The 13346-nt window shown below is 63.1% G+C and overlaps 1 protein-coding gene across 1 annotated transcript in view; it reads right to left on the bottom strand.

Annotated features, from left to right (window-relative positions):
- Positions 1–830: 830 nt before the first annotated feature.
- The window catches only part of RPTOR (regulatory associated protein of MTOR complex 1), a 332995-nt gene continuing 320479 nt past the window's right edge, over positions 831–13346 (bottom strand). The window contains exons 29-34 of the mRNA XM_047093910.1: positions 7621–7727; positions 6191–6318; positions 4729–4815; positions 3794–3910; positions 3326–3455; positions 831–2619 (exon numbers count right to left, since the gene is read on the bottom strand). Coding sequence (XP_046949866.1) covers positions 2551–2619; positions 3326–3455; positions 3794–3910; positions 4729–4815; positions 6191–6318; positions 7621–7727 — 638 coding nt within the window. The 3' untranslated portion in view covers positions 831–2550. The remainder of the gene's footprint in view (positions 2620–3325; positions 3456–3793; positions 3911–4728; positions 4816–6190; positions 6319–7620; positions 7728–13346) is intronic.

Raw genomic sequence — 13346 nt, 5'->3', positions numbered from 1 at the left:
GACCTTAGATGCACCCCAGCCCCACGCAGCCCCGCCCCCTTGGTGGAGTGAAGGTCCAGAGGCCTTGGGGTCAGGATGCCTGAGTTGGGTCCTTCCTCAGTTCCTGCCCCCACCCAATGGGCGTGGCTTTGGTGAGTCACTTAATTCTTGGGCCCCCACTTGCTGTCCCCAGGGGGTGACAAGAGCCTGTCCCCAACTGGTGTCCAGGAGGCCAGACCCGTGAGGTGTGAGGTAGATTGAGTGTCGGGAACCACTTGCTCCCACTCGCTCTGTGGCCCTGCTGACTCGCTTCTTCAGGGACACCCGCCCCCAGGATCCAGGCCCCCACGTGGTGGGCCGTGCCATCGCGGGGGGCGCAGGCCCAGGCCCGGGGAAGGACAAACTGTGTCCGCCTCCGGCCGCAGGGCGGCGAGTTGTGTCGTTTAACCACGGCGGCAGGAAGGGGCAGCGGGGGCCCCTGTGGGCCTGGGCTCGTCCCCCTCCGAGCAGAGTGGCTCTTCCCGCGCGCAGGCGGGAGCCCACTCGCGGGGCCGCTCTGAGAGGAGCCGAGGCACCGGAGGGGCCGAACCACGGGGGAGGCCCCGCCCCACCGCGCAGACCCCACCCCCGCCCCGACAGCCCGCCGCAGGCCCCGCCCCCTCCCGAGACAGCCCGCCCCAACGCCCGCCCCGCAGACCCTGCCCCCACCCCGCAGGCTCCGCCCCCTCCGGAGACAGCCTGCCCCAACCCCCACAGGCCCCGCCCTCTCCCGAGACAGCCCGCCCCGCCCCCGCAGACCCCAGACGGCCGGCCCCAGACCCGCCCCCCCACAAGCCACAAGGCCGCAGCAGTCACCTCTGCACTTGTTTATTGTCATGAACAGTTGTCGTTTGCTCTTTCACTCCGCAATTCTCATTTGGTAAAATAAATAGAGATAAACGAACTTTCAGGGCGTGCTCCGTGGAGCCCCGGTTAACTCCATGATTGGATTTTCGCTTCAGACCCGGGATGGCCCAGCGGGCCGCGGCGCGGCGGTTCCGAGAGGGGGCACAGGAGGCCCCGCCCGGCGGCGTGCACTCCCCTGCACCACATCCACCCGGGGGTCAGCTGCCGGGCGCGGACCCTGTCCCGGAGCCGGCTCCCGGGGCACACCGGCATCCCGCGGCCGCAGAGCCCGGGCAGCGCCGTCCCCGGAAGGCGCCCCTGGGTAGGGCACCTAAACTTCGTCACCGCTGGGACGCACATTCCCGTTATGGCCTCTTATTGGCAGAATTAGTTAAGCCAGCTCACTGCTCTATCTGAATAATCTTGATTCCCAAGGAAAAATGGAAAAAATGCTTTTCAGAATATCATCATTGTGGTTTTGTTTTACAAGCGCTGTTTGTAACCGCTTAGCACGTTCTCTGTTGTCCTTCTTGGGGCTAAACTGTCCCCGTGGCTCCGAGGTGGTGCCCGGATACGGGCAGACACACGCGCACACCCGTGTGCGGACATGTGCAGATGCCCTGCCACGTGCTAACGCAATCACCAAGCAACTTTCCTGCTTTACTCACTGCAAGACAGGAACTTCGCTCGCACCAGCAAGTGGCGGCAAAGGCGGTCCACCGTTCACCCACAGGCACCGGGGCCCCGGCTGCCTCCGCCCACGTGCAGGCATGCGCTGCACCAGGCGAGGAGGCCGCGGGGCCACACAAGCGCATACTCTGTGTTGGTTCCAGTGTGGAGACCACGGGCCCTGCACATGCATGTACACCCGCATGGGGCGGCCACAGGCCTGAGCGGCTGTCACTGCACCTGCCTGGGGAACAGCAGCACTTGAGAGAGGCAGGCCCTGTGGCCTAAGGGTGGTGGCCAAATTGCCAAGGACTGGCCACACATGTCGAAAGCCACAGGCCCCTCCTGCTAGCGGGTCTGTGGTGACTGGGGCTTGTGCAGGGAAGGTGGGCTGTGTGGGGGAGGGGCGGCGCCGGCCCTCCTACGGTCTGGCCACGAAGGGCCCCCGGGGGCAAGGACTGGCGGTTGGCAGGAGGCTCGGGCTGTCTCCTTCTGTGCGTGTGGGCTCTGTCTCTTGAATCTCCCGCCTCTCCCAGCCCGCTTGGAAACCCCCCAGGAGCGCGTGTGCAGAAAACGGGCCGGCTAGCTTGCAGCCAGGGAAATGCGGCCCAGGCTGGCTCACGGCCAGGCAGCAACCCAGAGACCTACGTGAGCCCCAGCGCTGCCCCGTCCGCCAGGGTGGCTGAGCCCTGGGGAACGGCTTCTGTCTCGGAGCTTTCGTGGAGCCAGTGCTCGGGTCCCTCGCCAAGTAGAACGAGTGTGTTTCCCCCTTTAAAAATCTCAGAAGCAAAACAGGACGGGAAGGGTGCTGGGACGTTTGCGGCTGTCCCCGGGCTGTCACACGGCAGGACTCTACCAGAGCCCCCTTCCCTGGGCTCCTGGGCGTGACAGCGACCACAGACGCACAGACAGACAGCGAGGGGCCTCCCGGAGCCCTCGGCAGCAGGTCAGGACCAGTGTGGAGGGTGGCGCGGCGGGTCCACTATGTACATGGAGGCCTGGCAGGAGGGGCGCCCGCTATCTGGCCCGCTTCTCCACCGAGTACACGGAGATGTAGTAGTCGTTGCTGCCCACGGCCAGGTGAGGCTGTGGAGGAGAGCAGGGCAGGTGAGCAGGCGGGCGCCATGGGCCTTCTTCGCCCCCACCCTACCGCGGCTCTCAGCACGGGCCCCGCAACCCGAAGCAGGGACTCTCGGGCTCCCCACGGCTCCCCGCGGGGACGGTTCCGGGGACCGGAGCCCTGCACCTCATGAGGGCTGCTGGCAGAAACCACAGACTAGGGGAACGATCGTAAGGGATGGGCGTGCGTCACAGATCTGGGCTGCTCCTCCCTGAGGAGCACAGGCTGGGCAGGGTGCCCCGGCCCCCCCTCACTGCAAGGTTTCTCCAGGGCTGGTGTCAGTTCAGGGGCCAAAGGTGATGGGAAGGGCAGGGCGGTTTCCTGTGCATGTAGCCCACGATTCCCTGCTTGATGGGGGAACCTGGTGCTGCTTCTGGAGGCAGTTTGGGGGCCATGACCCCCTGAGACCCTAGGACCCAAGAAGATCTGGTTTCGTGCCATGCCATTCTCAGACACGGGGAGGGGGAGGCCTGGGGCGCCCTGCGGGCTGATTGTGGGGCGGGGCCAGGCTGTAGCCCCACCTGCCTGTCCCGAGCTCCCCCGTCCCTCCCGTGTAGCCTCCAGTCCCCATGCCCCCCCTGCTATTCCTGCAGGACCCTCCGTATTGCCCTGTGTCCCTGCGTCCCCCTGACCCCTCCCACGGCGCCCCCGGCCCTGTGTGCAGATACAGACCCAGTGCGGGTGGAAGGCCAGGCAGCTGATGGCCCCGACGCGCTGGCCCATAAACCCGTCGTAGTATTTGATGTTGTTGATGAGCTCCCCGTTCCCGCTGTAGATGGCCGTGAACTGGTTCATGGAGCCGCTGCACACAAGAAGGTCTGGCGTTAGCCTTCCGGCTGGGGTGGTGGCTCAGAGGCGAGGCAGAGGCGGGGCTCGGTGCAGGTGGGGAGGCAGACGCGGCCACAGGGGAGGTGGCCCTCTCTCTTCCTACATCAGCCCCGTCCCAGACACGGGGCTGACCTGCCCGCCATCACCCAGGCACAAAGGGCCCCACAATTATGTGGCTCCGGCATGCTCTCCTTCCCAGGCAAGAGGGGGCATAGCGCCTGCTGTTTACACGGAGGCCCGAGGCTGACTTTGGGTGCTCTGAGATGGTCTGGGCAGGAAAGGGCCCTCATTTTCTCTTAGCTTGGCACCTACCAGGCGATAAGGTTTGCCTGGGGGTGGATGTCGAGGGCCGTGAGCCCCTTCACGATCTGAAGGACGTTCACAGACTCCGGCATCCGAGGATCGAAGAAGCGCACGTCTCCGTTGACACTGTTGGGAAAGGGTCACTCTGGTAAGGCCGGGGCGGGCCAGCCCCCGAGGCAGAGCGCACGCCCACCCCACCCCACTGGCCTTCACGACCAGGACTGGCGCCAAGCACCCCCCCCCCCCAGACTCCTCTCCGCGGCCACAAAGGGCTCTGCCTCTAAGGCAGGAAGTAGCAGTAAGTGAAGACACGGGGGAGGATGTGAGTTATTGGTTTCATTTCTAGTCCCGGAGATTAGATTCTGTGCAGCCAGGGATGCGGTTACAGGACGGGGGGGGGGGGGGGGGGGGTAGGCCGGGAGGCCGCACGTCACCCCTGGAGGCCACCTTTCCTGCCCTTGGTCTCTGGTGGGCGTCGTTCTAAGAGCTATGTTCTGTTTTTATATTACAAACAAGGGAAACAGCATCTCTTTGAAGAAATGGTGTCTTTGTAGCAGTAAATTACATTTTGTTGTCCCTTAACAGGCAAATAAATATTCGCTGCTCTCAGTACAGAACTTAGCAGGCAGCAGAAACGGATTTATGGGTAGCCGATGACTCGACGCGGATATCCCACAGCCAAGGGCTGGCAGGTGCCCGCCCCTCTCCCTCGCACACCCCGCAAGCCTCCACCGAGCAAGCCTCCCGCTACCAGTGGGAGGGACCCGTGTGTCCCTGCCCTCCCGCTGCCCCTGACCTTTCTGGCCAGTCCCAGAGTGGAGGTTAATTACTGCCCTGCCATGCCATCCTTTCCCGGCTGTTTAAATACCATGGACGTATTTTAAATGGAGGAGAAAATAATGTTTTCACAGCAGAATGTGTCATAAATATTCCCTGCTCATTACCTCACGCTCATGATGTGGCCCTCGGGGTGCTTCTGGAGGTAGGCCTTCACCACCCAGGCCGTGTGCTCCCGGTACGTCATGACGCGGCTGGAGGGAGGACGATGGGGTCAGAGCCCTGGGGGCCGCCTAGGCCGGGGAGGGGGCTACCGGCAGGGGTGGGGGCTACCGGCAGGGGTGGGTAGGGGGGCAGCGGTGCCCGTTCACTGCCCACTGCAGGACAGGAGCGGGAGCTGAGAAGCCAAGGGCGCGACTTCATTTTGAGCAGAGAGAAACCGCGGGTTTATTCACGGCTGTCAGGATCTGCCGTGCGCCGGGGTCAGTCGCCCCACCCACCATTCACCGTGATGTTGGGACGCGGTTGGGGGGGACACGGTCGGGCCCCCCCCCCCCCCGGGACCACAGCACGGCTGCCCCGGAGCTCCCTGGACAGGGCACCACGTTGAGCACTGGCGACTCCGAGACTCTGGGGGTCGGGAATGAGGACCCCAACTGAGAAGCTACTGAAACACAGCCCTGGTGGGCAGGACGCACAGGGCTCACAGCGAGCCCCAGGTCACAGGTGTGGTGCACGGACGGCCCCGGGTCACCGGCCTCAGCGGCAGGGCCACTCCATGACCCTCGGCTCTTTTGGGGCCAATTTGCCAGTTTAGTGCCTGCCCGGTAGCTGTTTAACACGACGGCCTGACGGAGGTGTGACTCACGTGCCCCCTTCAAAAGCGCACAGTTAGTGGGTTCGGGGTGGTCACTTCGGCCGCCTCCCCGCCCCCCACGATGGCTGCTTCCTGCAGTGGTGCCCGTTCTCCGGGGGACCCTCTGCAGAGGTGCCGCTGAGCCTCGGGTCTGTGCTGGGAGGCCCCACCTGACGTGGCCCAGCTCACCCCAGTACCCACCTCTGCGGCAAACGGCCCGCCTGGTGGCTGGTCTCACGGGGCTCCCCTGGCCCCGCGGCCATGCACCTGCCCACCTGCCGCCACTCCGTCACCCCTGGAGGCCGGCCCAGGTTTTGGGGGCAAGGTGGGTGTGAATAAGCACATCGTGCCGGGGTCCCCAGGAGACTGTGCTGCCGTTTGCCAGCCGTGGGGCTCGGGCGAGTGACTGCCACCTGTACCTCAGCTCCTGCCCACCAGCCCGGCCCGACCTGGCCCTCGGCCTGGGACTGAGTGGCGGTCCCTGGGGCAGTCACGACCACGCAGGTGGCTCAGTGCTGCACGGTGCCCTTGTGGACGCTCCCTGACAGTCTCCCTGGCCACGCACCTCACGCAGGAGGGAAACCGAGCTCACGGAGGACAGGGCCTTGCCAGGCCCCCTCCCCGCTGATTTCCTACTCCGCGTGCCATCGGAATGTGGCCCTGTGGGCTTGGGGTGGGGGGGCTCGTTCCGGGCCCAGAAAGGCGGCAGCAGTGTGCCCACAGCGTCTGGGGGTGCTGGTGGGGGGGGGGGTGGGGGGCAGGGGCCGGATTACCATTCACTGAGCGCCATCCTCCGGTCGTAAACGCGGATGGAGCCGTCGCCGAGGCCAGCCACGATGAGGGAGCGGTGGGAGTCGCAGGACAGGCTTGTCACGCAGCTGTCAGCGCCCGTGGGGATGTCCTGGAGCCAAGCACAGGGACTGCGGTGAGCCCGCCTGCGGCCGCCCGGCACGCCATGTCCTCCCGGAGTCAGGGACCCCCGCCTCCTCCTCCAGCGGGGAAGCCAGCGAAGGCCCACGGAGCCCGAGGGACTGGTGGGGGACCCGGGCTGAGTCAGGCCCACACCCACCCGAGAGCCGGTCCCCAGCCGCACACATCTCCGGAAATGGCTCTCGGGGCCAAGCTTTCGAGTGTCTCCCTCTTTCCTAGAGCGGAAGCACGTTTTGGTAGAAAGGGATCCTCCGAATTAGTTCGGGAAAGGGCCCGGGGAGCTCTGCCTCCTCGCCTCTCCTCCCGGCAGCTGTAAATGCTAGAAAAGGCCAGGGGGTGACAAATGCTCGGCAGGAAAGAGCGGGAGACAAAAGGCCGCACAAGAGGGAAAGTGCTCTCCCGTTGTTGGAGGTCTGCTGCCAGTGGGCACACGGGAAGGAAATCCGACACGTACGGGACAGGAATCTGATCCGCTTACAAGGCAACAAGACACCGGACGAGACACACCCAGGTGGCTGAGCTGAAGGCGTGTTCTGGGGGCACAGACTCCTGAGTAAGGGTTGTGAGCATGGGGGGGGGGGGCGGTGAGAGGGTCCACGCTGCAACAGGAGGGCCGCAGGGGCCCCGGGAAGTAAGTGTGACAAAAGCCAACTGTGCCATCGCAGGACCCGGGCACCGGACAGACAGAGGTCATCTCTACCAGGTGGCCCCCTGGCAGGGACCAAGGACGTGGCAGGGCCTCACGGCGGCTCTCTGTCCCTAGCCCGCCCTCCGAGGGCTTGGCGGGAGGCCCAGGGCCGGGCCGGGGAGGCCGGGAGGACAGAGCTCTGGGCCTCAAGCCACAGCCAGCACCGCTGCCCAAAGTATCAGTGGCCCCGAGCTGTTTGCGGCCCTTTGCCCCCTGGCCTCTCTGCCAGGATGTCTCGGTCAAAACCAATTCACTACTCGCTCTGTTGATTGAAACGGGAAATAGAAGATGCCTTAAGGACACAGTGGAGTAATTCATCGTTCCAACTTAAAATGCTTTCCCCCTGCTGCTTTCTGATATTCCCTAACTTGCATGGATAAAATAATATTTGGAAGTAATTAGGCCCAGCAGAGGCTTAATCACGCTGCCAGGCAGGGTCGGGGTGTCACAGTGGACGTGCATCAAGAGGCAATTAGCCTCTGAAGGCTTGGGGGCGGGCCGCACTCCCTCCCCGCTGGGACCCCTGTTCCTGCCTCTCTGTGAGGAGGGCCTGTCTGGGGGGGCGGGGCGGGGGGCTGTGGTTACCTGTACTTTCATCTCGCGGTCCGTGTCCCAGATTCGGACGATCCGCACGTCCCCCGAGCTCATGAGGAGGCCAGTCTCCTGCTCCCAGTCTACCACCATCCCGGCTCCTGGAGAGACAGAATGTTCCGGTGTCACCGCGGGAGCCTGTCCCAGGCGGCCACCTGGCACCAAGGACAGCCACGGCCGGGTCCCCGACCCCACGAGAACTCCAGGCCCCGAGTCTGGGTCGGGCAGCAGTTTGGAGCCCTCTCCAGATCCCCGCTGGGCCCAGGCATCTGCCTGAGGGACAGCACAGTCCGAGGACCGTTTGTCTAAGCTGTCCCAAAGCTTCAGAGCGGGCGCGGAGGCGCTTCTCTCGACCCCGTCCAAGGTCACGGACGCAGCTTCTTGGGGTCGAGCAGACCGGGCCGCGTGTGAGGCCCACGCTGGGACTGCAGTGTTCCTGAAGTTGGCACCTAAACGTCACGGGGGGGACCCCAGTTAAAACAAGGTTACATTTTAAACATACAGAAGAGAACACGACAGAAATCCCTGACCCACCCCCAGATCTAGTGGTTGAGGTGCTCTGCCGTTTTCGCCCTTTTGAAAAGAAGTACAGATGAGAGAGTATAAAAAGAAGCATAAATAAGTAAGATTTTAGACACAGCGCGAGCCTCACCCGCCCACTCTGATGCTGAACCGTCCCAGGTCGAGGGCATCTCCCCGAGCCGGGCTCCGTGCGACCCCCACCCAGGTGCACCTGTCCACGAACTAGGACAGCTTCCATCAACGCCACCAACTTCACTAGCGACCTCGCTTTCCTGTACTGTTGTCTGTAGAGGGCTTATCCCACCCTGTAGGTAGGGTTCTCGTTAACTCATTTAACCGTTTGTTTTGCTCTTCCCTGATTCTGGAGACCACGGCTCGAGCGACGAAGTCTTCCGCGCCCCTGTGTGCGCTCGGGAGGGTGGCACCCAGGCAGGGGTGCGGCTCCCATCCTGGGGTTCACTGCCCCCAGCCAAGGCCACATCTGCAGCGTCCGTGGACACCGAGGTTGCCCCACGTCCCGCGGTCGCTGGTGTTGGCGGTATTCCTCCTCACTGGACCGCGTGTGCTGTGATGACACATATTGTGACGCCAGTGTCTTGTTCTGTCACTTATGAGGTAACTTTGTGTTCTTTTGCTCACACGGGAGTCTGACGTCACATTTGTCAAACCCATTTCCGTGGCGCTGTGGCCCCTTCCTCCCCCGGAAGCCCCGTTCTCCCCGCTCTCAGGCTGGACGACCTAACTCCTCCTTCCTTTCCGCTGCGTCTGCTTAGGGTGGCGGACCTCCCGCCAGGCCCCGATGACCCTTTCAAACCCCAACCCTGCTGTGTGCGCACAGGGCTCCCCACCAGGTACCGCCCCCCCCCCAGCAGTGCTGGGAGGGGGAGCCGGGCCCAGACCTCGGACAGACTTATAACCACAGACAATGTGGCTCAGCTGTGGAAATCTCGTAAGTGCCATGGGCTTGTGAAAGAATCTGCAGGGAGAGATGGAATTTGTGGGCACGGAGTTTCCTTCTGGGGGGGTGAGAATGTTCTGGAACTAGATGGAGGGTGGTTGCACATCATGACTGCACTAAATGCCACAGAATTGAACACTTTAAAATGGTTAATTTTCTGTTATATGAATTTCATCTAAATAATAATTTTAGAAAAGGAAAGAAAAAGAAGAAAAAAAGAAAAGGCAAGCGGGACGCCCCTACCAGGCTCCAGCTTTTGCTCTCCTTGACCAGACGGTCACCTGTCTGTACGTGGAGGCAGGGCCCCTGGGCCCTCCTGCCGAGGGTGGTCCACATGCATCATTACTCAAACTCGGCTGTAACCATTCAGGAACCAGTTCAGAGGCCCTGAGAGGGGCTGTGGGCCAGCACCCACTGGGACTCCAGGCGGCCCTGGGAGGGCCAATGGTGGCCGACCGACGTGGCCTGCCTCACCAGTGTCCCAGGAACCGTTCCCGCCACGGGCCAGGGTAGGGAGGGAAACGGACCCTGTCCACCTGTGGGCCTTCTCTCTGGAGTCCCTCACATAATGGGGACCGGATGTCCTCATCCAGTGGAGACGCCAGCCTCACGTGATGAAGGTCGGATGGCCGTGCACAATAGGGAGGGACGGCCGGGCAGCAGATAACTTCGCACGGAGGGAGATGGACGAAACAGGACTCAAAAGGAAGCTGGTTCACGGCCCTGAAGACCCAAGTCTAAATGCGGCTGGACAGTCAGGTGTGGTGAGAGAGAGTGGAGAGGTTGGACGGGCACGAACGGGTCACAGGAGGGAAGGTCTGCCTGTCTTCGTCCAATAGACAACAACATGCCTTCACGCAGCAAGCCTCTGCACGTCCCTGGGACCGACGAGCTGGCAGACCCAGCAATCACACGACGTGGACGCAGCCTTTCAGTGGGAGACACGGAGATGGGGCAGGAGGGCCGGCCCGGGGGAGGCCACGTGACGGGTTCTCCCAGCGGCGGCTCTTCTGACCCAGGCCAATTTGACGCCCACTCCCTTCCTGTGATTCTGAGCTCACTGGCATGGGGGCCCCTGGCTGCCGCCGTCCCCACATGGGAGGGACACTGCCACACTGATGGACAGCTGCGTCGCGCCTCAGTGATGAGCTGTCAGTGCCAACGACAGGGCAGTCGGCCTGGGGACCATCCTCGGAAGGGGCCACCCCCCAGAAGGGATCACCCTTGGAAGGGAGAACCCTCAACCCTCAGAAGGGACCAACTTCTGGAGGGCACTGCCCTGGGGAGGGACCACCCTGGGGGGGACTATTCTCTGGACGAGACCCACTGGGCGTCACACCGCACTGACAGGCACATTTTCTTCTCACGACACAAGGATCATCTGCACTCCTGGCCGCGCCTGGGCCATTCCAGGACAAAATCCACGGACCAGGCGGCTTGAACAAGACGCTGATTTCTCCAAGTCCTGGAGGCTGGACGTCTGAGGTCAGGGCGTGGGCAGGGTCGGGTCTGGTTGGCAGACAGCAACATTCTCGCATGTCCTCATGTGGCAAGAAGAAAGATGGGGTGTCTCTTTTTACAAGACCACTGACCCCATCATGGCCCAACCACCGTGACCTCATCAAGCCCCGATCACTCCCAAAGGCCCCCTTCTCATCCCATCATGTTGGGGATTAGGGCTTCAGGAAGTGGATTTTGGAGGCCATGCACATTTCTGAGGACAACGACTTCCCCTGGTTTGATCGGCGGTAACACTGAGCCATGTGTACGAGCCCACACGCCCCTAGAACCCTTTGATGCATGGCCGGAGCGGGAGGTGATGTAGGGGTGACGTCAGCCAGCACAGGTGTGTGTGACCGCCCCCCCTGGGGAGTCCGCACCTGAGGGCACCCAGAACTGGCCCCGTGCACACCTACCCTCAGGCCCCCAGGTCGATGTAGGCCCCGGGTTTTCTGCAACGGCTCCAGCTTTAAGAAGCATTCTTTGTAAAATTTGAAAAATGAAAAGTAACTTGCTTCGTATAGACTCTGTAAGGCTTTTTAAGGAATACGCAAATTCACACGTCCAAAAGCGCATCGGTCGGACCACAAGCCCTGGGCCTTTAGCCGGTAGGTCGTGGCCTTCGGGGAGGGGCGGGGGGAGCACGAGCTGGGTTGGTGTCCCGCCGCCTCTGTGCCCACCTGAAAGCCCAGCTCCTGGCCTCTACCAATGACAGAGCTTAGAGAGTCTGATTACTAGGTTTCCCTCCTGACAGGGAACACGCATCTGGCCGTGTCACAGCCGCGGAGGCTCACGGGCTCCCTGATCCGTGGACCCGCGGGGTGGCCGCTGCCGTGACAGGGAGCACACTGCCTGTGCTTGCAAACGTCCTTGGCCGTCCACCCGGCGCTCTGTGCCAGCCCCGCCGGGCACTGAGAAGCAGTGTAATGAGTGTGTAGGCCAGATGGCATCTGGAACATGGTGCCCGTGCCTCAGCACCATGGTCTGGGGCCACGTGGACGGGCGGAGAGGGTCTGGGGTGGGGTGGGCGAACCCAAGGACTGGAGGCCGGAGTCGCAGCTCCCTGCACGGGGAGAGAGAAATGGGCTTGCTCCGTGTCGTTCTGGACGCAGGCCCGGGCTCGAGTGAGGGGGCAGCGGGCAGCTTGCTTCCCGGGCACGTTCTTCCTGGTGGACCCACGAGTCTGACGATCTTGCTCTGACTCAGCTGCCTCTCCGAAGGCGCCCTCAGATACAGTCGCCTGGGTGCCGACACCACGGGCCTCGCGTTTCCGTCTGGCCCGGCGGCTCCGGGCGGGGCGTCCGCTCGGCCACCCGAGGGCTCTCACCGCGAGGAGAGGACGTGGATCTCGTGAGCTCTGGTTCCTGTTAAAGTCTAGCCTCTGTGAAGGCCAAGCAGGTTCCGGTTGAAAGTAGCTGGGAGCACGTGGGGCAGCCAGCGGACTAGAAACCCGCGCGCGCGCGTGCTGCAGACGGCGGGGTTTTCCCGAGCGCCGGGCACCGCGTCCGGCAGGCAGATCCTTGCGTGTGCAGACGAATCTGACCTCGGGTAGGATGTACAAGTGCCTGGAAGGTGGTAACAGTCATATTCTCTGAACCTGTGACCCTGAGACGCATTTCACAGAGGGACAGCCCTGGATGCGGAGCTCCCACTGCCGAGTAAAGCCACCGCCCCTCCTCAACGTGGGTTTCCTGACCTGAAAACCAGGTACCAGGCAGTCCTGCTCCAGAGGCGCCGGAGAGGGTAACGACGGGACAGTTGCACAGGGTGCCTTGTACGCGGGTGCCCGGGGACCTCGGCCAGCCTGCAGGGGCGTCCCCGTGGGGCCCGGGGACCTCGGCCAGCCTGCAGGGGGCACATCTTTCCACCGTCCTGGCTGTGGTGAAGGACCTAAGCTCAGGTTGGTTTGGTAACTTCCACAGAGCAAACGACGGAAGCGAGGCGGAGTGAGGACCCCCAGTGAGGCCCACCCTGTATTACGGTCTGGTTCCTTCTGCGCTGCCAGGCTGACCCTGATGGACACCAGGGACACAGAAAAAGGCTTATCTGACAACTCGGTTATTTCCTCTCTTTTAAACGGACAGAGTGGCATCGAAATTGGCCTCTGAGACGCGGAAAACGGCCAAGCCTCTTGCTGCACATCCAGCTTGCCCCAAGGACGCTTCCTGAGCGCTGGCCAGGCGGGGCCCTGGACCCCAGGCGTGGCACACTCCGGTCCCAGAGAAGTGGGAGCAGCCCAGGAGAGGGCACCTGGCCACCGCGTGTGGAGCGACAGGACGCCTCACCCGTGCGGGTTGAGGGGGGAGCCCAGCCCAGGACCAGCAGCTGCGCGAGGGCTCTGGGGCCCTCAAGGCTTCTCTCAAGGCCGGGACAAAGCAGGTGCGTCAGCACGCACAGCCAGAGAGACCTCTGTGGTGGGTTTTGCACGAAAACAAAACCCGAAAGGACAGGCGTGCGGAGCCCTCAGGGCAAGGGGCCAGTCCTCCGGGCACAGGCGAGAAGCACGGCCCTGTGGCAAGGGGGTCCCCGCTCTCCCCGCGGGACACAGGTGCGGAGCCTCCCTCTGGGGTCAGGCCCCCTCTGTGGCCCCACGACCACCTCTCAGACATCGCCGGGTTCAGAGACGCGGGTCGGGCAGCAGAAGACTGGGCTCAGGAAACGCTGCTCAGGAGCAAATGATTTCACCTAAACTTACGTTTCTGATCTGGAAAATGGGCCAAGACCACGTGAGAGCTGCTCT

This window comes from Lynx rufus, unplaced genomic scaffold (genome assembly GCF_022079265.1).
Source record: "Lynx rufus isolate CCGP_SWC_20201006 ecotype Redwood Valley unplaced genomic scaffold, mLynRuf1.p SCAF_37, whole genome shotgun sequence".
In the NCBI taxonomy this organism is placed as follows: Eukaryota; Metazoa; Chordata; class Mammalia; order Carnivora; family Felidae; genus Lynx; species Lynx rufus.
This window is presented reverse-complemented; position numbering and strand designations above follow the sequence as displayed.